This window comes from Paroedura picta, chromosome 4 (assembly GCF_049243985.1).
Source record: "Paroedura picta isolate Pp20150507F chromosome 4, Ppicta_v3.0, whole genome shotgun sequence".
In the NCBI taxonomy this organism is placed as follows: Eukaryota; Metazoa; Chordata; class Lepidosauria; order Squamata; family Gekkonidae; genus Paroedura; species Paroedura picta.
Window position 1 is genome coordinate 35,044,149 of NC_135372.1, and position 24,284 is coordinate 35,068,432.

The window sequence follows — 24,284 nt, forward strand, 5'->3', positions numbered from 1 at the left end:
GGAAATAAATACCATATTAGTATTATCTTGGTCAATATCCCACCTGCCACTCTGCCACCCGCTCACCTTTGGTGCTCTTCAGTGGCCTCCATGGCTGAAGTTTCCCCTCGACGTGGCACTGTGCAGCTGCTGCTGGCAGCACCTCCCAGCAGGCGGTGGAAAGTCAGGGGCGCCAGTGGGAAAGCAAGTGGAGCAGGGGCTCAGGAGGCGGCGACATCCCTCGGCAAAAGACTACCCCCCCCCGGGCCTCAGTAAAATTGACAAGCGTTGACCAGTTCCCAGTGATAAAAAGGTTGGGGAGCAAGAATCAATGGGCCAATCAGCCAGTTTCTGTAGTAAAGTGGCAATTTAAATCTGGACTTTGGACCAGATCCTGGTTTTTCTCCCTCTTTGTCTTAAAATTAAATTTAAAAGGTGATGGTGAAACTGGACACCTGAGCTAAAAGAATCCCTCAGTAGCTGGTACTCCTTCCCCCCCCCCTAATCTGCTGTCTGCTTTGCCCTCCTCCAACAGGTCAAGCTGGGAACTTCCGGATTTGAGGGAAGGGCGAGTAAAAGCCATCAGCGACTCTGACGGCGTCAGCTACCCTTGGTACGGGAACACCACCGAAACGGTGACTTTGATCGGCCCCACCAACAAGATCTCCCGGTTCTCGGTCAGCATGAACGACAACTTCTACCCCAGCGTCACGTGGGCGGTCCCCGTGAGCGACAGCAATGTGCCGCTGCTCACGAGGATCAAGCGGGACCAGAGCTTTACGACGTGGCTCGTAGCCATGAACATGACCACCAAGGAGAAAATCATCTTGCAGACTATAAAATGGAGGATGCGAGTAGACATTGAGGTAGACCCTTTGCAGCTCCTGGGCAAGCGGGCCCGGCTAGTGGGGAGAACTCAGCAGGAGCAGCCCCGCATCCTGAACAGAATGGAGCCCATCCCGCCCAACGCACTCGTGAAACCTAATGCCAATGATGCCCAGGTCCTTATGTGGAGGCCCAAGCGAGGCCCGCCTTTGGTAGTAATACCACCCAAGTAGAGGGCATCGTTGGCCGTGCAAGACGAGGGCTTTTGCTGCCGCCACCGGTGTGGATATCTGAGCCAAAGAAGACCTCTCAAATTCGCCTGCCTTTTGCGACCGCCCGTGGGAAGAGAGCTTCTTCAAGGAAGGGTTAACTGGGCAATGTGCCACAGGGAAACAGCTGGGCCTCTTGAAGAAGGCCCGTTTGCGGTTCCAGCTTTCGAGGGTGTTCCGGCGGGAGGAAGGAAATCCGTCTTAGTGAATCACAGCGATCAACAGAACGATCTCTAGTGCCTGTGGCTAATTCTGCTTCCCAGCCAACTGTAGTGACGGAGGCTTCCAGAATGTCGCCCGCTCTCAGATACGGAGGGGGACAGGACGGGATGGCATATTACCACGTTATACCTATGCATTTTTTCTTTTTTTTTTTTAAGAATCGATAATCAGAATTTTCATTTTGCTTGTCGGGACTGAGCGAATGTTTACAAAGGGTGGGGGGGACTTTTCATGCCGTCTGTTCCGCTTTGCTCAGGCGGAAAGAGCAGCTCTGTCTGCAGGGAACTGTCCGTGGTGCTGAAGTAAAGCACAACTTGAACTACTAATAATCTTGTCTGTCCTTCCCCTCTTCCCGGGGATAACAGATGCCGTCTAGCAGAGATGAAACTTCTTTTTTTTTTTCTGTTTCGTTTTGTTTCTTGCATGCTGAGCAGTGTGTCTGAAGTAGTCGTACATGTAGGAGCTCCGCCATATTTTTCTGGGCTCAGTCCGGAGGTAATCAGCCAGCTACGCCGGAAGCATTTAGATAGGCTGTTCTTTTCACATAAACGCACACCCACCAGCCCTAGCTCTGCTTTTACACAAGCCAAAATAATCTATAGGCCAAAAGACAGGTTAGTGCACTCTTAGGGGGTTGGTTATATTCTGCATAGGAGGAAGACTGCTGGAAGATGCTCAGAAGCAGCCTGGGCATGCTCACTAAAATAGTTTTTTTTTTTTAAGTTATTGTCAAGACTAAAAAACGCTTCTAATTATTGCACTTGTATATTTCCCTAGAAATTGGAGGAACTGAGGTCACCATTAATGATGGGAGTGCAGAGTTCAGAATCCCAGTACATCTCCAGTTCCTCCATGGCAGTGAAATCATTGCTTAATCCACAGGGAAAGAGGGGCTTTCAGGGAGAGGGCTAAGGTCCTTAGAACCCACAGAGCAGAAAATGAGGCATAATTGTGTGGACAGTCCGAGCTACACAGAAGAATATCACAGGCCAGATGCTGCCTTTGATCTTCTTTGCTTTAGAGGGAAAGTTTTTCTGGATCCACATTCAGAGGCGCTGAACCTCTGATGCCCAGAGCCCGGAGGCAACATCAGGGGAAGTCTTCAGTATCTGTCCTGTTATTGGACCTTTTGAGGAACTAGTTGGCCACCATATAAGAGGATGCTGGACTAAATGGACGACTGGTCTGATCCAGCAGGGCTCCTTGTAAGTTCTTATCTCCCCCCCCCAAATAGTAATAATAATAATTGTTATTATATTTGTTTTCCACCACTCCCAAGCAGGCTCGTGGCGGGTTACAGATATCCAGTTATGCCCCCATTAAAACCCCATTAAAATGGACAGAAAATACCAATACAATAGACCAACAACCCAACAACATGGTGGAGAACCCCCCCCCATCCCCAACCCCTACCTCTAGAGGGAGGAAAGACAAGATAATTAAAGTTGCAACTTGACACCAGGGAGGCTCCATCGATCTTCCCCCACTGCCCCAGCCTCAACCGCAGAAGAGCTCCGTTTTGCAGGCCCCGTGGAACGCTGAAATCTTGCATGCAGCCAAAATAATTTTTTTTTAATTTTCCCTGTATATGGCAGCAAGGTTGGGGGACATGATCAGGTAATGAAAGTGTGTGGATCGTGGTAACCAGTTCCCCTTACCTCTTTTATTCTAAACTCCTGATTTCAGAACTGCTATTAGCTTCTTGTGGAACCGATGCCGTAAAGAGGAGACAGTTTGTGGTTCATTTGGTCTTTGCTCGAAACATGTATTCAGCTTTCCTTCTCTTTCTCGTTTTGGACAGTTATCAACTCTCCCCCCCCCCAAAAAAAAAAAAACTCCTTACTGGGAGGCTCGAAGGAAAAAAGTAGTTCAGGTGACTGTAGCAGGATGGCTTTCTACTCTGCAATCCTTTGGCAGAACGAGCCAAGTATTAACGGCCTGGTAAGAAAAGAGAGCTTTAGAAGAACATGTCATGGGTAGAAAGGCTAGCTGACTTTTTCATTTGAAGCCAAGATGCTGAGTGTAATGCTTTGGACAGAAGCTGCCGAATGAAGGCCTAGGTGAGAGAAATGTGGGGGATGGGGACATACAGCTTGTGTCACATCCAAGGGACTCTTGTCAGTCGTCATTCTTGGAGCATGGAAAGATTGGCGCTCCCAAAGAGATGGGTAGGTTGTGCTAATGCATTTGCCCAAGGAGTCATCGTCGTCATCCCTCACTGATGATCGCTGTTTAGATTCTTGTTCTCTGGCCTCAGTTCTTTTCTTGACAATGCTGTGGCAGGAATTTAATCATCTGAAAGGGAGTAGAGTCTTTACTGTCTTCCCCTCCAGATTCTCCCTCCCTCCCTTCCTCCCTCCCTTTTTCTTTCTTTCTTTCTTTCTTTCTTTCTTTCTTTCTTTCTTTCTTTCTTTCTTTCTTTCTTTCTTTCTTTCTTTCTTTCTTTCTTTCTTTCTTTCTTTCTTTCTTTCTTTCTTTCTTTTCCTTCCTTCCTTCCTTCCTTCCTTCCTTCCTTCCTTCCTTCCTTCCTTCCTTCCTTCCTTTCTTTCTTTCTTTCTTTCTTTCTTTCTTTCTTTCTTCCTTCATAAGCAAGAAAAACTGAAAAAGTTTTACCAAAAAGTAAAATAGATGAGATATTAATTTTATTCTGCAGCCTAGGTTTCAAATTAACATTTTAGTGCCCACTTAGATTGAGGACTGACATGGACACATCCCATTTCTTTACACTTAAAGATTTGAACCCATGACATTTTGCAGGGGGTTAGACTAGATTACCCTGGTGGCCCCTTTGAACTCTATGCTTCTATGACATAAAAAAACTTATGCCACATCAGCTATAATAGGTACAAGGTTATATGGCTGCCTTGATTTCATTCTGAGCTGTTCCCCCCCCCCCCCCCCCGTTTTTGTTCTGTTTTATTTAGTGTTTTAATACATTGGGGGTTTTTAAAGCTCATTATAAGTGGAGAGAAAACCAGTAGGCAATAATCAAGAACATTCCTCTTGTGTGCATTTCCCAATCTTACTGGACGGAAGCAGAACACTAGTGCACAGTCCCGATGCAAAGGAAGAGCTCTTTCTCATGGAGAAGGAGCGCAAAGTACATTGTACATTACAAATGTATCATTGTTAAGTACATTACAAATATACAAAAGGTCATTCTTAAAATATAGGTGAAGCAGGACAGTACTGTTTCTTTTGCCCCTATAAGCTTGACTTCAGTTCCCTGGTCAAACCAATCCCTTCCCCCATCTGTTCCACTTTCTGGTAAGGGCTTGGAGGAGGAGCATGTCTCATGGCTTAAGTGCCACTCAGCGCTTAACACCCACAGGGCAGCTGTCCCACCCCTGAGTGCCGCCTCCTCCAACCAGCTTGCCTGTTTGTCCAGCGGCCTTCCGTCCCCCACATCTGACCACCCCCTCCTCCTTCCACTCCCCTCTGAGGCTCGGAGGCTGCAGATCCCTGCCGCGTGACAGCTGCCCATGCCGGTGAGTTCCATAACAGCTGCCTGCAGCCTTTCCAGGTCCTGGGAGAGGGGGAGGCCATCCAGAGAGTTCTTCCACTCCACCCCCCCAATCTAGCGCCAGTTTTATTCCTGAATGCAACAGGCTTGGCCCCTAGTCAGTTTTATATTGTGCAAAGTCTGGTGCTGGGAAATGCCCTTACGTTGTTGCCTGCTTATGGCCACCCCTCTCAGGATTTTTTTGAGACAAGCAGCATTCAGAGATGGTTTGCCATTGCCTGTCTCTGCGTCATGACCCCAGTGTTCTTTAACCGTCTCCCATCCAAATAACAACCAGGGCTGACCCTGCTTAGCTTCTGAGATCTGATGAAATTGTCCCAGCCTAGGCCGTCCAGCCAAGGAATTGAAAGCAGCAAATTCCTCATTCTAGTAACTTAGCCTCGCAATCTCAAGCAAGTTGTATTTCCTTCCTTTCTTTGCTGTCTCTCATCATAAACGGAACACTTTGAGGGACCTAGCTCCCATACAGTCTGTTTTGCAAGCACGTGGGTCATCTATCCAGATTTCTTTTTCACATTGCCCCTTGGCTCAATGTCTTGTCCAGGTCAGTTTAACCCTCTGTGCACCACATTATGGACCCCATTATGTAACGTGTTGTAGCAGTTAGAATGTCAGGTTCGGATTTGGGGACGATGGTATTTGAACCCCCGTGCTGTCATGGAAGCTTGCTGGGTGACCTTGGGCCAGTCACAGTTCTCTAAGAGCTTTCTCAGCCCCACCTACCTCACAGGGTGTCTGTTGCAGGGAAAGGAAGGGAAGGCGATTGTAAGCCACTTTGGGATTCCTTAATATATTTTTATTTATATACCACCTTCCCTTGGGGCTCAGCGTTTATCACAAGATAGAACAAAGAGGTATAAAAACCTTCTCCTCTTCTTCTACCCATCTAACAAAGGGGCTTTGATTTTTATGAAAGTTAGTACCCTAAAAACCTTGTTGGTTCCTGGACACAAGCCTAGCTGTTCTACCTCACAGGGTTGTTTTGAGTCCCCATGAGAGAGAGAGAGAGAGAGAGAGAGTACAAGTGAAGAATGTAAATCTCTGTAAGTGGAGGGGGGGAGCCATTTGGGAGTGATGAATGCGTAATCCCTAGCGAGTCGCTTTTCATTTTAAAGCGTCATCTCCCATTCCTCTGTCTGAAAAGAAATGTTTCCGGCAATCCACTAAACTGCAAATGAATAAAAATACATGCATAAAAGAAACGAAGGTGACTCAGAGGCTTGGAGTAGCATTAAGGGAGGTCTCAGGAAGGCCTGAAAGAGATTCCAGGGCATGCCCTTGAGGCCAGGATTTTAAATCCCTATCGACTCGGGTGATTTTCTCATTGGCATTAGAGATGCTGAATCAGTCTGTGTTGCAGTGTGCTTATGTCATCAGCTGTCTCATTAGCCTCTTTGTCACAGGCCGGGCTACTCCAATTGTTACTCAACATGCTATTCTGGTCAGAAAACAACAGCAGCAAGAGTGGAATGAGCGGAAGGCAGGAAGGGAAAATAGGAAAAGAAAATAGAGAAGACGCACATGCAGCTGAAACCTACAAAGGAAAGGAAGGAAGGAGAAATAGGCAGGAGGGACAAATAGGAAAATAAAATAGAGGGAAGCGCATGCAGCTACAGCCTGTACAGGAAAAGAAAGCTGAAATTTATTATTATTTGATTTATAGACAACCCTTTCCTAGTTACAGTCTCGGGGTGGTTTCCAACATACCAAACCAGACCTACATGGTTTAAAAACATTCAGGTGGGTGTAGCTGTCAGTCTGAAGCAGCAGAACAAAATTTGAGCCCAATGTCATGTTTAAGACCAACAATGTTTTATTCAAGGTGTGAGCATTTGGGAGCAAGCAGCCTTTCTCAGACAGTGTACTAGGAATCATCAGAGTACATAAATAAGGAGAGAGTATATTAGCAGTAAATTAGGAAACAGCATCATGAAGATATCCAATAAAGATGCAGCATAATGAAGAGGCTTAGCACAATCAAATAATGCCTTGCTAGAATAACAGAGTTCATCAGTCCTTTGGGTTCCATTGCCGTTCACAAAAATATAAGGGGAATAAAAATGTTAAGGTTAATGATTAATGGCAGATACTCTCCCGGTTGTGAAAAGAAGTAATGAAAAGAGACCTGTTGCTAACCGTGCTGAGTTTGTTCTCCTGTCCTAAGACCAGAGAGTTAGAGTCTAAATTATATACATTACATCATATTGTAGTCCCATAAGGAATGCAGATATAAGGGCCGGATGAAGTTAGTATATGTAGTGAGATAAGAAACCAATATCTTTGTTGAGTCCTGGGGATTCCATTGCATTGAGTGTTGTAATAATCTCCCTTTCCAGTCTGTTCTTGAAGTTTCTTTGTAATAAAACAGCTACTTTGAGGTCACATTGTATGTCCTGGAAGGTTGAAGTGTTCTCTTACAGGTTTCCCAGTCCTGTGGTTTTTGTTGTCAGACTTAATAAATTAATCAATTATTTGCCAGAGGGTTTGACCTGTTTATGTGTTGTAAGCCACTGATGATGCGTTGAACTGTTTTGAATTGAGAACTGTATGTGACCAAAGTGGTGTTCTGTTATTGTCTCTTTCGGGATTGTCTTCTAACAGATCTTCTCTGGGTTTGTTAATCTGTTTCTTGGCCTCTTTGGGTGTGTACTTTAGTTCCAAGGTTTGTTGTAGATCCCTCAGGTAAGAATCACTGTCTGTAGGATTGGAGCAGATGCATCTGGAGCATAGACCTCAGCTATATACATTGGATTGTTTGGTATGTTTACGACGGTAGTTAGAGGCAGGCAGGTATGTTTGTTGGTCAGTAGATTTCCAGTATAAGGTGGTGGTGTCTGCTGTGTATCTTTACAGTAGTGTCCAGAAAATTTATTTCTTGCATAAATTAGCTCATTGTCAGGTTGATGGTGGAGTGACAGACATTGTATGCCTGGTGGAATGTGTCCAGGACTTCTTTACCATGCCTCCAGATGATAAAAATGTCATCAATGAATCTCGGGTGTAAGAAAGGTGGGAGAGGGTGGGATTCTAGGAAGCATTGCTGCAAGTCTGCCATAAAGATGCTAGCATACTGAGGGGCCATGCGGGTGCCCATGGCTGTACCATTGATGGGAAGAAACAAGTTGTCACCAGATCTGAAGTGGTTATGGGTGAAAACAAAATGGCACAGTTTGGTGGCAGAATCAAGCTGTGACGTTGTTGGAAATTGCATTCCTTCTGGCTTGTAATCTGTCTTTGTGTGGGATGTTGGTATACAGGGATTCCGTATCCATGGTGGCTAAAATAGTATTCTCTGGAAGGTTTGTCAAAAATGGTATTTTCTGCAGGAAGTCTGTGGTGTCTCGGACATAACTGGGAGCATTGATGGAATAGGGCCTTAGAACAATTTAAGATCAATTTCTATTACAGCAATTAAATAAGATTTTTAAAAATTGTCCTGACAGCCTGACTCTCAGAGAGTATGTGGGACACATACCTGCTTTGGAGCAACTTTGACCCTCCCTCCCTAACACATGCACGAACACAGTTACAAACAGACTCACTTCCCTCCCCATCCATTTCCCCCCCCCCGTACCTGTTGATTTCCCAACCTGCTTCCTCTCCCCTCCCTCACACACTAACACACACAGAGACAGACTTCCTTCCATTCCCCCCTCCCATTTCCCCCTTTACCTAATGGCCACATAACCTGCCTACCTCCAGTCAAGCTCACACACGTGCACACACACACTCACTCACTCACTCACTCCCTTCCCCCTCCTAATGTTGTTATGTGCGTCTATTGTCCTCAGCCATATGCCTGACGGAAGAGTGCCATTTTGCAGATGCTTCAGAACTTCAGAGAGAGAGCCAGTTTGGTGTAGTGATTAGGAGTGCCGACTTCTAATCTGGCATGCCGGGTTCGATTCTGCACTCCCCCACATGCAGCCAGCTGGGTGACCTTGGGCTCGCCACGGCACTGATAAAACTGCTCTGACTAGGCAGTGATATCAGCGCTCTCTCAGCCCCCCCCCCCCCACAGGGTGTCTGTTGTGGGGAGAGGAGCGGGAAGGTGACTGTAAGTCGCTTTGAGCCTCCTTCGGGTAGGGAAAAGCGGCATATAAGAACCAACTCTTCTTCTTCTTCAACTTCAATAGCTCAGATCACATACTGATTTAAAATAGCTAGTCAGATCTCAGATTGCAAACCTTAGGTTCTATTTATCCATTTACTCATTCATTCATTCATTGTATTTTGTTCTTACACTCTCCCTCCAAGGCGTTCACGGTGGCACAAATTGGCTTACTCTCATAACAACCCTGGTTTGGTAGGTTAAGCCCAGAGAGAATGATGGGCTGAAGGTCACCCAGAGTAGGGGATCAGACCCGGGCCTCCCCAGGGCCCTCCAGACAAACCACTTGGTAGCATAGAACGTGTACAGGTTTGTGCGAGGAAGCCCAGGGGCAACATCCAAACTTTCTGCCACACAGAGAGAAAGTTGGTTTCTCCTGTGCCTCCTCATTGCTAGAATTATATCCCAAATCCTGCACAGCAAGACAAAAACCAGCTAAAGCGCCGCCTTAATAAGATTTCTTCTTGAGACAACTGCTTCCATCACCTCAGAGAGAGGCCTTGACCTTTCTTTTGTCATTGCCCTGTTTGTTAGGTTGGCCTAAGAGAGGGGCATCTCTTGCAGGAAGAACAGCATTCAGGCAGGCTCCCACCTCTTGCGGCCACAAGGTCACAGGAAAGCTGTTTCCCGAGACGTGGAACTTCCCTTGACAATAATATTGTTCGTATAGTGCAAAAGAAGTTGTCCCCCTCAGCTCCAAATGCCACAGAGAAAGAAGACCCCTCCTTCCTACTCCTCAACAGCACTGACACAGCCTTAAGGTCAGAAGGGGAAGGACTGAGATGTGTTTTGGCCTGGGCAGCTGCCCTGAGCTGCTGCTTTAACGTTGTACTGAGTGGCTGGATTTTCCCGTCCCCATCCGGGGGCCGTGGAGAACCACGCTTTGCCCCAAAGGAGCCTGTTGCACATGACATATGAAGAGCTGCTGTTACAAGGCTCCTGCTTAGCCAGGGAAGGTCAGGCGGGGTCATGCCGCCCAACTCAACCCTGCATTCCGGGGCACTTCCTGTTGAATCTAATCTAAAAGCTTACAGAAGACCCACTGGCCTGTTAGACCCACTGAGCAAAATATTTCAAGCTCACCAGCTATAGGACTGATTGGGACTGTAATGACAACAGACATGGGTCTAGCATGCCCGCTGGGTGGAAATCCGGTCCTGGAATGAGACACTTTGTAGCGTAAACATCCTTGGACTACAGGTGATCCGGCTGGCCATCAATGCCTCCTTCGTTCCCAAGCTCTCTAGTGGTCAGCGTTGGTGAATGTGGACTGGAGACCTATCTCCGAGGTCCCTAGCCTTTTGGAATTCTGACACAGGGTAACAGATGCAACCATAAAACAGCTGGAGGAGGTGGAGCCATCCATGCAGATGAAGTCGAAGTGCAGATGGAAAGACGAGTTGAAAGGGAATTAAACCAACCCTGTGGGGGCAGTTGCTGGTGAAATGTTGTTTTAATGTGTCCAGCCAGGGGAATCTTCAGTAGCCAGTCAAAAGCCCTACTAGGCAAGAGTCCTTCCCAGCTCTTTTTAAAAGCATTTGATGGGCTCGGAGAAAGGTGTTATCTGAACCCATCAAGGGGACACTCCCCATGACTTCTTGAGTCCTTCCAGCTTCTTCAGTGGGTACAATCACACCAGGAATCTGCCATGGTAGGGGTCTGTGAAGGAACGGGCAGACACCATCAGGGTTGGGACACCATTGGTAAATGGCCAGGTACATAATGTAAGAAATCCATGAACTGCTCAAGCTGGCAGATTTCAGAAGGAGACTTAGAAATTAGTCTGCTAGGTACTTTGCAACCTACTTGTCAGTATCCAGAAAACCTTCTTCCTGCTTCTCAACAGGAGGATCAGGAGTGGGAGCTTCATGTTGCTCAGGTGCCCTTGGTTCTTGGGCTTCCTAGTCTGTCTAGGCCAGTATCTCTGGCCTCCAGCTTTTGGACCTCCTCTTACAGGGTCCTCTCCTTCATTCGTAGCCACATCTGTTTTGGCCAACTGCTTGGAAGGCAAAAGGTAGGCATTAATCTATCACCTGTCTTCTTCAGGTAGGGATCCCCATCATGGCCTTTGGTGATTAGTATTCATGAAAGACCTCTTTTTAGCGTGGTGAATGTGCTAACCCTGGAGGCCTCAGTATTCAGTGTTTTGCTGTAGGACGGGTTGCACTTCAGTCTGTATATCAGCACTCTGAGGAGGCACCTCTCAGCCAGCCCAAACATCCTGAGCAGAAGGTCTTAACGTAGTCTCCTCTTTATGCCTTTGGGCTTCTTCCTGAAGGCCCTTACCTTTCAAGGCACTCTTCCTCATAGCAGCCATAGTGTACGGAGTTTCCACACTAGGATGGTGGTGGTGGATCAAGATTTCTCTATTTTCCATCAAGATCATTTGCTCAGACTCTTTCTTCTTCCTAGAGCCCCATTCCATAAGAATTCATCCTCTTTTCCCTTGGAGTCCTCTCAGTGCCCAGGGAGCAACACAAGACATCTAAATTGACTATTGAATGCCACACAGACATGTAAGCCTCAGTTCCTTCCAACCCTCATCTTTAGGAAAGGAGAAGTCCATACCTGTATTGTCTCTTGGTGCCAGCTTAGTGTAGTGGTTAAGAGTGGTGGGCTGTTATCTGGAAAGCCGGGTTTGATTCCCCCCTACTCCTCCACATGCAGCCAGCTGAGTGACCTTCGGCTAGTCACAGTCCTGTTAGAGCTGTTCTCACAGCAGTTCTGTCAGAGCTCCCTCAGCCCCATTTACCTCACAGGATGCCTGTTGCGGAGGGAGGAAAGTAAAGTGATTGTAAGCCACCTTGAGATTGCTTCAGGTTAATAAAAAGTGCAGTATAATAAAACTTCCTCTTAGTGGCTGAGGGAATACGTTCCCTATATATAGCTTCAGGTCTACTCACCCAAGAGACTGTCCTAGCCCTCCCCGTTAGAGGAATAATTCCCTCAGCAGTGTTCTGTGAGAAAGGCCCCTTGAGGAGATCTGTAAATTGGGCCTCATTCGAGAAGTTATGAATAGCTATAGCCAGCTTTGGGCCAAAGGTTTTTCAAAGCCTTTAAGCACTAATGATATCTGTAGGGAGTTTTGGGCAAAGGTTATGCCCGCTCTGGAAGGCATACGAGTTCTTCATTGCTTGTTTTTGTGACGCAGTCTGGACAGGTTGGGTTCTTCTCAACCATCAACCGTGCAGTGAAGAACAGGCTGTCTGTAGCTTCATTTTTCATGATTCATATTATGGCTGCGTTTGGGGGGGGGGGCTTTGTCAGTCTGAGAGTTGTGGACATTTCCACCTTCCCACCTGTGCTGGCGAGCCTCTGACTCTTCTTCCTGTGAGAAGAACAGACATTTGCCAGATAAGAAACTTTGTGTTCACACGCATGACCCTGAATACCTTTTGAACACATTGTTGGCATTTTAGCTTTTGGGTGGTTGCCAGCTAGGCCCGAAGGGGAAGGAGCAGTATAGTATGCCTTTGCTGTGATTGTTCACGCTTCCTTTGAAACGCCTCAGAAATCCAGTGGCAACGTGAAAAGAACTAATACTTCATTTTAGTTGTAAGGAGTGCCATTTTGAATTCTCTTGACCTGGCCTGTCTCCACAATCTACCCGAGGAGACAATACGTAGCTTTGCTTCCTCGTTTTGTGCTGACCGGTTTTGGTACCACAACCGGAATAGGCCCAGTTATTATAGGCTTCCTCAGTTAGTTCAAGTCTCTTTCTTTCGGAGTCAGTTTCCAGCCCTTTGTCACTACCTCCCATTCCTCAGACAGGTTTTATGTTGGCACATCATTTTTTCCCCTCATTATCATTTGGTAGCCCCGCCGGGGGGTTTGATGGAGCCTGTGTGGAGCTATGCGTGGTAGGCCATGCCTTCAGGCAGGAAGTTGAACTTTCTGGGGCCTTATCACTCTGGACCTAACGTGTGTGATCTTCTCAGTCTGACCGTATCCTGTTGGAAACCATCCCTCCGCTCCCCTAAAGAATCTTTTCTCTCAGGGAAGAACAGGGGACCCGGTCACAGAAATGGGAATCCATCCGTTTTCGTCCTCCCTTCCCCAGAACTGGACTTAAAATTCCCTTGGTGCATGTCCTGTTCCTCATCCGTGCTTCTGTGCCATTGAGTTCTTGTGGCAGAAAGGAAAAGACTCCCGCTCCGATGTCCTAACTGGAACCAATGGGCAGACTTCCGCGGACTTGGGCCTTCGGATCCTCACACGAACAAGCAGGCCTCTCACCCCTCTGCTGTGGAAGCAGCACTTTCTTTGGCTTCCTTCAACCAAGGAATCACATGGTGGCATCTCGGCGGAAGAACCCCTTGCGCGCCTGGCGGGGAAAAACCCGCATCTTTGCCGGGCAGCACAACGCCTCAAGGAGTCACCCTCACAAAACTCTGTCCCGTGTCTGTCGATACCAAATGCCGTGCTTATTTATGTCCTGCATCGGGAGACGAGTGCTTATCGCGCTCTGGATTGTGACCGGAACAATTTTTTAAACTGCAGATGACGTTTATTTATTTATTGTTTGTTTGTTAAGAAATAATATTTATGCTATTATTTATTATTGCATTGAATCTCCTCCACTTGCCATGCAGGTGGCCTTAAGAGTGTAAACTTCACAGGGACTATGTTGGTGTCCGTGTCGAGAGCCACCTGCAGAGATGGCTTTCTCGTGAAAGTGACCTCCAACACGGTGCCCGGGGGCGCCATGGACCTATCAGCGGGCTTCCCGGTGCCCAGTTTTCTTCCCCAAAGCAGGAAGTGCTTTAGAGAAGCCTGTCACTCTGCAGGGAACACCCATTCAGGAAATAGCTCTCTCCCATTGTAGTCGGCCACTTGAGAGGGAACCTCCCCACAATCTGATGTTTTGTGATTGGCTCCTCCTCCTGTGGCTGCCATTTTCTGGCAGCAAGACTGGGGGCCCCCGAGGTAACGTCTGTTAAGCTTCCATTTTTATTTCTCACCACGGTTAGGAGCTCAGAGCAGGAGCCCTGCAGCACCCTAGAGGAGAGCCAGGGCTGTTCTCATACCAGGAGCTGCCTCCTTTCCTCTCCTTTGCGCTCCTCAAGTCTTTCTCACACCATTGTTTTTTTTTCCCTTTCCATTATCTTTTTTTTTTTCTTTTTGAACTCCCAATATAGATGATGTTGCCCCTTTCCAGAGATAATTGATAGAGCATGCGGGACGTCTTTGTGGGGGTGGGATGGGGAGAAATTGGGTATTCTGCCATTTTGAGAAGATTTGGAAAGGAAAACTGGTTTTGCAGAGTGCCTTAAAAAAAAAAACACTGACTTTAATGGTGGGGGGCGGGGGTAGGAAGAGGGGCTCTCTCCTCCTGTGACAAAATCTCAATTGATGTTGCATTCCACTTCTCTGGGATTTTAAGAAACTATTAAATACACACTGTATTACAAATGGAAGGTGGTTTCCGTTGTTTATGGGGGATGGGGCTCGGAGGCGGTGGAAGTCCATGTTTGGTACAGGGAAAGAAGCAGCTGCCTTGGAAGCACATAGCCCAGTCAGAGAGTGTGGCAAGACAAGAGGAGCTCTCATCCATTGACGTTGGGAAATTCTCCTGTCTATTTCAGAATAACCTTTGTCTGGTAAGTTCCACCCATGATCCTTTTTTTTGTGCTGTTTCAGAAGATAACTGTGTTCGTTTGCAATAGAACTCCTGGAATGAAGTCCAGAAGCACCTTGGAGATCAAAAAGATTTGGGGAGGGGGAGTGCTGGGAACGAGCGTCTGAGAGTCAAAACTCCCTCCATCAGTTGTGAGTTTCAATGAAGATCTCTGTGTCTTTCTCCCACTCAGAAGATGGGGAAGATGTAGCCAAGTAGGATGCAGAGTACAATGGACGTTTTAATTGGCTTGATGAGAGCAGAGGGGAAATGCTCAGTGCAGAAGATTAAGCCTAAGTAGTGAGATAAGAATCCGATGTCCCTATTCAGTCCAGGGAGGCCCATTGTTTTGAAGTTGTGAATGACCTCAAATCCAGCAATCTGACATCGTATTCCTTTGAAGTTTCACTGTTTGAGGCAGCTTTTTTTGACCTTTTGATCATAGGGGAACCCTGAAATCCTTTTGAGGCTTCGAGGAACCCCAGAAGTGGTGTCATGCCCCTTCAGAGAAGTGGATGCAGAAGTAAGCCAATCTATTGCACATTTACCATTTCCATTGTGGAGAAAGAGACTAGACCTGTAGAGCAACAGGGGAAGTAGAGTCTAGTGATGTCAGCGGCCATCCAAACTTTTGGGAAGCACTGCAGAACCCTTGGGGAGCTCTCGCAGAATCCCTGGTTTGAGGACTGCCATTATTTTGTGGTCCATGTTCCCAGTTCTAAAGTGACATTACAGTTCCAGATATAACAGCTGAAGCTGTGTTGCTATCTTACTCTTGAATTTTTTTTAAAAGAATCATATAATCCTCATATTGGAAGGGTCCACAGAAGCCATCCAGTCCAACCCCCTGCTCAAGGCCAGAACAGCTTAGGGTATCCCTGACAACTGTCCATCCAGCCATGGCTTGAATGCTGCCAGTGATGGAGAACTCGTCTCCCTGGACAACCAATTCCGCTGCTGAACTAAAATCCTTATAACAAGTCCTAGCTGCTACTGCTAACAGGCAGCCTTTCAAATACTTAAAGAGAGCAATCGTGTCTCTTCTCAGCCTCCTCTTCTCCAGGCTGAACATTCCTAAATCCCTCAGGCTTTCCTCACCTTTCATTGTCGTCTTGTATACCCGCTCCATTCTGCCCATATTCTTTTTTGCAGTGGGGCCTCCAGAACTGCTCACAGTACAGTGCAAAGAGATGCACCAAGTAACAGCAAAATTCACGTCCTTTTTTTTTTTTTTAATCCTGCAGGATATATTTGCAGAATGTCAGTGTTTTTCCATGGAAGGAAGTGCACATTTTTATTTTTAATGTCTGAGCCTTTAACAGCAGTGTTGGTACTGGAGCACTCCAAGCGTGGTGTCTCTCCTCCACCCGGTATTGCCCTTTGGGAATACGCCTGTAGCCAATGAAGAACAGCTGCGTTTCAAAAGCCCTGCAGAAGGAGGGGGTGTGTATGGGGGAAGGGCCCTTTTGTTTCAAGTATGGGGGCTGGATTCAGAAAATCTGGGGTTGGGCAACCGTGCTAGGTCAGCATGACTTTGGAGCGCAGCTGCAGATGCAAAACCCACCCCCAAAGCACAGATCGGAATCTGCCCACCAATAAGCAATGTGCTTTTTTTGGCCCAGTGCTGGCATCCTGAGCTTGTCACCAAGGCAACGTGCCCCAGCGGCCATCTGCTCAAAAGGAGATGCCTGGAGGAAGTCCTGTTGTTTTACCAGAGGGTGACTTGATAATTTTTTGTTTTTAAAATCAGTGCCTCGTGTATGTGAAGTGCCAGCAAATCACTGTGAACCGGGAAACAACCCCGTGAGGTTCTCAGGACAAGCGATCCAGCAGAGATGGTTCAGTATTGTGTTCCTCTTCAAAGTCTTCCTTGGTGGTCCCCCACTCAAGGGCCAACCCAGCTTAGCTTCTGTGATCTAATGAAATCAGACTATCCGGTGCCATATCACGTCTCCAGCTTCCCTTACAGCAAAAGAATGAAAGAATCTCCTAGAATTGCATCTGAGGGAGTGTGCCTGCACACAAAAACTTATCTGTAACATAAATAAAGCCTGACCGGGGTGGTGGGAGGAGTGGGGACTCATCACCTACCTGATTGGCCATCTGTCCAATGAACAGCCAATCAGATAGGCTCTCCCACCCATGGCCATATCCCCCTCCAACTTCTTCCATGTGGAAGAAGTGCTAGCCCATGTTAAGCCAGGCAGCAAGCAGGAGCTGGGAGGAATGGGGAAGGGCATGGGACTGTGGGCCCGGTTGGTGAGGGAGGCAGTCTCCACCACCATTCCCCTCCCCCCCTGAGCAGCCCCTGCCACAGCTTTGCCAGGCCTTGGCAGAGCTGCCCAGGTTGGGGGAGGAGGGAGCCCATCCCTGCCAGTATTCCCCTCCCAAGCAACCCCAGACCTGGGTTGGGGGAGGAGGGTGGGAGAGGGCAAACGCTGGCAGGGGCTCATGGGAATTGTAGTCCATGGACATCTGGAGGACCACAGGTTGACTACCCCTGGACTAGATGACCCTGAAGGTCCATTCCAACTCTATGATTCTGCCTCTCTTAGATCCAGCTGAGGTTCCAAGCTTTAATTGGGGGGGGGACCCAGCAAAAGCTGCGCTTCCCTCAGTGTTATCAAATTCAGTGTAAACGGGAGGGATTTATTGCAGGTAGGGGTGGATAAAAAGCCCCGTGCAGACTCGACCCCGATCTCATAAACTGGAGTGTTGTTAAAACACCAAGCCCCCAGCAGACCTGGCCGTGTTTGCACAGGGAATAGCACCCAAGCTAAAAGTTGGAATCGAAATAAAGCCGTAGCTGCAGATAATCTTCTGCAATCCTTGAGATCTTTTCCACAAACATAGAATTCCCGGAGTAGTACCAAGGAGCTCTAAGCTGACCTATCAATTCAGCTGAGGACTGGTGAATGTTAGCAAAGCAGCCACATGTACAGCCAGAATTTTCTCTGTTCCGGTAACTGCGATGCACTTATTTTGCAGCCGTCGTGGAAAAGGAGCTCCATAGTGTCTTGGTGTTTCGCCTCTTTCGCTTTCAATTATATCAGGAGAGAAAAAACATAATCAGCTCAAGATGATTTATAAAACAAGCACATAACTGAATATATCGCCCTAATATAATGTATGCTATAAAGGTAAAGGTAAAGGTATCCCCTGTGCAAGCACCGAGTCATGTCTGACCCTTGGGGTGACGCCCTCTAGCGTTTTCATGGCAGACTCAATACGGGGTGGTTTGCCAGTGCCTTCCCCAGTCATTACCGTTTACCCCCCAGCAAGCTGGGTACTCATTTTACCAACCTCGGAAGGATGGAAAGCTGAGTCAACCTTGAGCCGGCTGCTGGGAACGAACTCCCAGCCTCATGGGCAAAGCTTTCAGGCGGCTGCCTTACCACTCTGCGCCACAAGAGGCTCTAATGTATGCTATATTGATAGATTTAATATATTAATATGTACTGATACATAATGTAACATAAGCACAGAATTGCATCTAGGGTACTGTGTGCAGCTCTGGAGGCCTCACTTCAAAAAGGAGGTGGAGAGACCGGAGAGGGTGCAGAAGAAAGATTGGAGGGGCCCGGAGAAAGACTCTATACAGTTTGTAGCCAATACCAAGATACAACTGCAGGCAACCGTCAGTCTTGCCCAGAAAAACACACTCGGCTTTGTGACCTCTTGCTTCGCTGGATGAACGCTTGCCGGGGACGCTCTAGGCTGATCCTGCCTTGAGCAGGGGCTCGGACTAGATGGCCTGTATGGCCCCTTTGATACTCCATGATGCTGTGGATTTTGCAGAGGGAACAGGAGGGGGAGGAGGGAAGGGTTGCTTAACCCTTTCTTCCCTTGTTTTGTTCCCGGTTCAGACTACAACAAGGGCTCTTTGTTGCTTTGGGGAAAGCATATGACACCAGCTGGGTACCCTCGTATACTAAACAGCAAGTACTCAGACACGGTGTTGTTGTTGTTGTTAGGTGCGAAGTCATGTCCAACCCATCGCAACCCCATGGACAATGATCCTCCAGGCCTTCCTGTCCTCTACCATTCCCCGGAGTCCATTTAAGTCTGCACCTACTGCTTCAGTGACTCCATCCAGCCACCTCATTCTCTGTCGTCCCCTTCTTTTGCCCTCGATCGCACCCAGCATCGGGCTCTTCAAAGAGTCCTTCCTTCTCATGAGGTGGCCAAAGTATTTCAGTTTCATCTTCAGGATCTGGCCTTCTAAGGAGCAGGCAGGGCTGATCTCCTCTAGGACTGACCGGTTTGTTCGCCTTGCAGTCCAAGGGACTCGCAAAAATCTCCAGCACCAGAGTTCAAAAGCCTCAATTCTTTGACGCTCGGCCTTCCTTATGGTCCAACTTTCACAGCCATACATTGCAACTGGGAATGCCATAGCCTTGACTAGACGCACTTTTGTTGGCAGAGTGATGTCTCCGCTTTTTAGGATGCTGTCTAGATTTGCCATAGCTTTCCTCCCCAGGAGCAAGCGTCTTTTAATTTCTTTGCTGCAGTCCCCATCTGCAGTGATCTTGGAGCCCAGGAAACGGTGTTACGGGAGGGTTAAACATTCTCTCCACCAGGACCTCGGCTCCAATCCGATTTCCTCACCCTATTTTAAAAGGGGATAATCCACAGAAGATCCAATTACGGACCTGCAGTCTCACCTAATTTAGAGATTACTCATCCCCTCTCCTGTGACTTCAGCAGATGCCCCAGTGCTCAGCTGGCCCTGAGTTTTGCAGAAAGGGAGGTTTTTGGTGGGTGGGTGGAGAAATTGCCTTTCCCTGTCCATACACTTACAACTCACAGGGGTCCGTCCGGTTCAAGATGCCCGTGGTCTGACCACAAGTCGCATCATGGGGGCATTACTGCTTCCTGTGCTGTTGTCACCCACTCACTGTTGTTCAGCTCTACGGCCTCCGAAAAACAGGTTTTAGTTGGCTTCCGGGAAGGAACAAAGGCGACGTTTGCAAAACTGGTTGTAACAGAGAAGAGAACCATCGGTATCCATGGCCATCACTGCATCCACTGATAAGGGATCCCACAGTTCACTGCTTGCAGAGTAAAGAAGTTGAGAGAGGAGATCCTGACCTTTGATTCCACTTGGACAGTGCCATGCTCCAAGCCCTGACTTGAGTAGCCCAGGCAGGCCAGATCCAGTTGGAACTCAGAAGCTAAATACTTCTCTCTGTTCTTCTCTCTCTCCAAGTTCTTCTCTCACCAACAGAGAGAAGTAGCTCTCTCCATGGGAGAGGAGAGGTCCATCTGTGGATACTGGCCACAGTGACTCAAGGAACCATCCTTATTCAGAGGAGGAAAACTTTGAGCTTCCTGAGCTAGGAGGCAGCATAAGGGGAGGACCTTGGTCCCCACGCCGATGGTTGGCACTCTAAGGCAAGCCGGCTGGTTATTGTGTGAAACGTCATACTACTTCCCCGGTAGACAACCAAGGCATGATTTAGAACAAAAATTCTGTACTTAATTAAATTCTGAAGCCTGTGCTTTGGCCATTCCATCCCCTATAGATTATCACATTTCTCACAAGTTTAAAAGTGCTTTTTTTAAAATCACACACAGAGACATAACATCCAGATCACAAGATGACAGAATCCCGCTGGACGCTGCGTTGATCGGGCCACACCTGGAGGACTGTGTGCAGTTTCGGAGACCTCACTTCAGAAAGGATGTGGACAGAACGGAGCGGGTACAGAGGAGAGCAACAAAGGTGGACCGGAGCATGGAGACCAAGTCCTTTGAAGATTTCGTTGTTAACCGTATGGCAGGTGTGGAACGTAGTCCGGAGATCAGAGAATTGACTGGCGGCCAGGCAAGGGACACTGGGAAGGGGTTTGCTATTGCCTGGCTCTCTCATGACCCCTAGTGTTTCTAGGAGGAACTACCACCCAATTCCACAGAGGTCTCCCATCCAAGTAGTAGCCAGGTCAGTCCTGTTTAGCTTCTGAGATCTGACTGGATCCGGCTTGCCTGGGCTACCCAGCTCAGGCCTTGGAGGATGGCACTGTCCAAGTGGAATCAAGGGTCAGGATCTCATCAGAATAATTAAATCAGCCAAATCGATTTTTTCCCTCCTGATGTGTAGCCAGTTAGGTTCTTCCTGCCAAGTTTCATACCATTGGGACAAACGTTACTGATGTCCTGATGAATTGAATTTTCAAGCTGTAAGAGGTTGAAAAGGCTTACTAATTTCTTGCAGGAATTGGCCAGGCAGGAAGCCTGCCCGACAGGAAGGAAGTCTGCCAAAGATCATCAACAGGCTCCGAATGTGGGAATTATTGTGGAAGCACAACTTCAGTCTTGCTTTGCATGGTTGGTCAGCATGATGTAGTGGTTGAGAGATGGGCTGGGATCTCGAAGAGCCAAGTTCAAATGCCCCTTCTGCTATGAAAGTGACCTTGGGTAGGTGACCTTGGGTCACTCCTTACCCAAACCACCTTGCAAGGTGGTTGGAATGAGAATAAAACGGAGGAGGAGGAGGAGAGCTGGAATTTTGTACCCCATTTTTTACTACCTGAAGGTGTCTCAAAGTCTCACTGTGTCACCCACTTTCTGCAGAAGAGCAAGGATTTGAACCTAGGTCTTAAAATCATAGCATTGGAAGGGGCCATACAAGGCCATCTAGTCCAGCCCACCTGTTCAAGGCAGGACCAGCCTATGGCATCCCTGACAAGCATTCGTTCAGCCACTGCTTGGAGACCGCTAGTGAGGAGGAGCTCACCACCTCTCTAGTCAGCCAGTTCCACTGCTGATCTACTCTGACTGTAAACAAAATTCTTATAACCCAGCCGGTACTTTTCCACCAGTAATATAAACCCTTTACTGTGAGTCCTCTCTTCTGCTGCCAACAGGAACAGCTCCCTGCCCTCCTCTCAGTGAGAGCCTTTCAAATATTTTAACTGAGCAAATGACTAAACATGAGCAGGCAGTGTGATGCAGCGGTAAAAAAGGCGAATGCCATTTGGGGCTGCATCAACAGGGGCATCACATCAAAATCACAAGATGTATACGGCACTGGTCAGGCACACCTTGAGTACTGTGTGCAGTTCTGGAGGCCTCACTTCAAGAAGGACGTAGATAAAATTGAAAGGGTACAGAGGAGAGCGACGAGGATGATCTGGGGCCAAGGGACCAAGCCCTATGAAGATAGGTTGAGGGACTTTAGAATGTTCAGCCTGGAGAAAAGGAGGTTGAGAGGGGACATGATAGCCCTCTTTAAGTATTTGAAAGGTTGTCATGGAGGAAGGCATGATGCTGTTTCCGTTGGCTGCAGAGGAAAGGACGCGCAGTAATGAGTTTAAACTACAAGTACAATGATATAGGCTAGATATCAGAGAGGGGAAATTCACAGTCAGAGTAGTTCAGCAGTGAAATAGGCTGCCTAAGGAGGTGCTGAGCTCCCCCTCAGTGGCAGTCTTCAAGCAAAGGTTGGATGCACACTTTTCTTGGATGCTTTAGGATGCTTTGGGCTGATCCTGCATTGAGCAGGGGGGTTGGACTGGATGGTCTGTATGGCCCCTTCCAACTCTATGATTCTGTGTGATTCTGTGTGATGTCCCCCCCCCCACACAGCCTCCAGGCTAAACATTCCCAAGTCCCTCAGCCTTTCCTCGGTAGGACTTTTTCTCCAGGCCCCGGATCATCCCCATCACTCTCTTCCACACCTGCTCCATTCTACCCACATCCTTTTTGCAGTGAGGCCTCCAGAACTGCACACGGTGCTCCAAACGTGGCCTGACCAATGTGGTGTACAGCACGAACACAACGCCTTGCAATTTGGATGTTACACCTCTGCCGAGGCACCCCAAGACTGCATTAGCCTTTTTTGCCACAGCATCTCACTGGTTGCTCATATTTAGCTTTCAGCGCTCCTGTGCCACAGAATCTTGTTCTCACACACTGATACACAGAAGTCCTCCTCCCATCCAGAATGTGTGCTGCTCATTTTCATTACTCAGACGTAGAACTCTGCACTTCTCCTTGTTGTACATATCCTTGTTGTACATCTCCTTGTTGTACATATTCCAGATCCCAATCTGACACCCTGACCTCTACTCCAGATCCCATGGCTGCCCCAATAGAGGTCGCCACACTGTTTCATTTAGGGCCAGGCTGTAACAGGTGCCTGGATGATTCCAGGATCCCCTCCAGCACGTCTGTCCCCGTAGTCAGTGCTTTAAAATTAGTTAGTCCTAGCTCCTAAAGAAGCCTCAAGTGGGAGCTGAGACAACGACATACTGCCGGAAGAGAGAGGCCTGAACGCCAGCCTCCGTGGGCTGATAATTACAGAGCAAAGAAAAGCTTGCTCCTTTTGTTAAGCTTCTAGCAACCTGTTTTCCCTTTGTACGCATGGTTGATGAACAGCACATCTTCCCATCCTCATTAATGTGGCCACAAAGAAGCTACCCGTACTCCCTAATAATGCTCCAGGGCTTTCCACCGTGTCTTAGGCGATGCAGGATAAAGCGCTACGTTCGTTCTAACACAACAGTGAACTTGTTTTGTAAAAAATGCACTGGTTGTGCTGAACCAGTTTTATTTATTGCATTTTCAAAGGTATCTCCTTGCTGGTGGTTGTGGGTCTTTTGGGCTGCATGGCTGTGGGCTGGTGGCTTTAAATATCTGCGTTTTCAAACCATGCCTGTCGGTCTTACTTTCTGGTCGTTACTCCCAGGTACCTCTAGCCCTTGATTTATGTATTTGTGGAGCACCTGCTGTCGAAGACCTTTCTCATGTTTTAGATCAGGGGTAGTCAAACTGCGGCCCTCCAGATGTCCATGGACTACAATTCCCAGAAGCCCCTGCCAGCGAATGCTGGCAGGGGCTTCTGGGAATCGTAGTCCATGGACATCTGGAGGGCCGCAGTTTGACTACCCCTGTTTTAGATTGTCCTCTATATTTGGAGCCAAGGGCTAAATGCATAACTAGTTTTCCATTGGGACAAAACCTTTACACTGACACAGACAAATTGGTCTTTCTGTTATCGGGTTTTAATCCTTTCTTTAGTTATAATGCACTGGTGGCAAAGAAAATTTGATTCAAACTTACCCCATCAGAGAGTTAATATTTTTAACCTTTTAGTACTTGGGATTTACTGGGAACTGATTTATTCCAATACCTTTGTTTATACTGCCTTAGCAGATATTGATTTTGACTGTATATATTTGTTCCACTTAATATTTCTCGTAAAGCCTTGGGGGAGGAGCGTGTCTCATGGCATAAGTGCCACTCATCGCTTAACACTCAGGGTGGCTGTCCTGCCCCTGACTGCCACCTCCTCCAACTGGCTTGCCTGTCTATCTAGTGGCTAGCCAGTCGCCTTCCGTCCCTCACCCTTGACCACTCCCTCCTCCTTCCACTTCCCTCTGAGGCTCAGAGGCTGCAGATCCCTCCCGGTGAGTTCTCTGCCCAGGGGCCTCCAGCCTGTGGCCTTTCCATGTCCTGGGGGGAGGGAGAGGCAAAGTTCTCCCCCACCCTCAATCTAGTGCCCATTGTATCCCTGAATGCAACGGGCTTTGTCCCTAGTTGTATATGTGTTGCAATGGCCTTTGGCTATAAACCAAATCTATATGACTAATATATGGCAGTTTAATCCCTGATGTTTCACCAGTAACTCTGGCTGGCATCTTCATAGGTAGATGCCAGTCACAGTTTCTGGCAAAATTTCAGGGGCTAAAACTCCCAAACCATGGCTACCCAGCCCCGAAAACCCACAACGACCAG

The 24,284-nt window shown here is 47.8% G+C and overlaps 1 protein-coding gene across 2 annotated transcripts in view; it reads left to right on the forward strand.

Annotated features, from left to right (window-relative positions):
* Positions 1-14,314, forward strand: part of FAM78B (family with sequence similarity 78 member B) — a 44,939-nt gene extending 30,625 nt beyond the window's left edge. For both annotated transcript variants that reach the window (XM_077332331.1, XM_077332330.1), the window contains exon 2: positions 515-14,314. In XM_077332331.1, the coding sequence (XP_077188446.1) occupies positions 515-1,037 (523 nt within the window). In that variant the 3' untranslated portion in view covers positions 1,038-14,314. The remainder of the gene's footprint in view (positions 1-514) is intronic.
* The last annotated feature ends 9,970 nt before the right edge of the window (positions 14,315-24,284 follow it).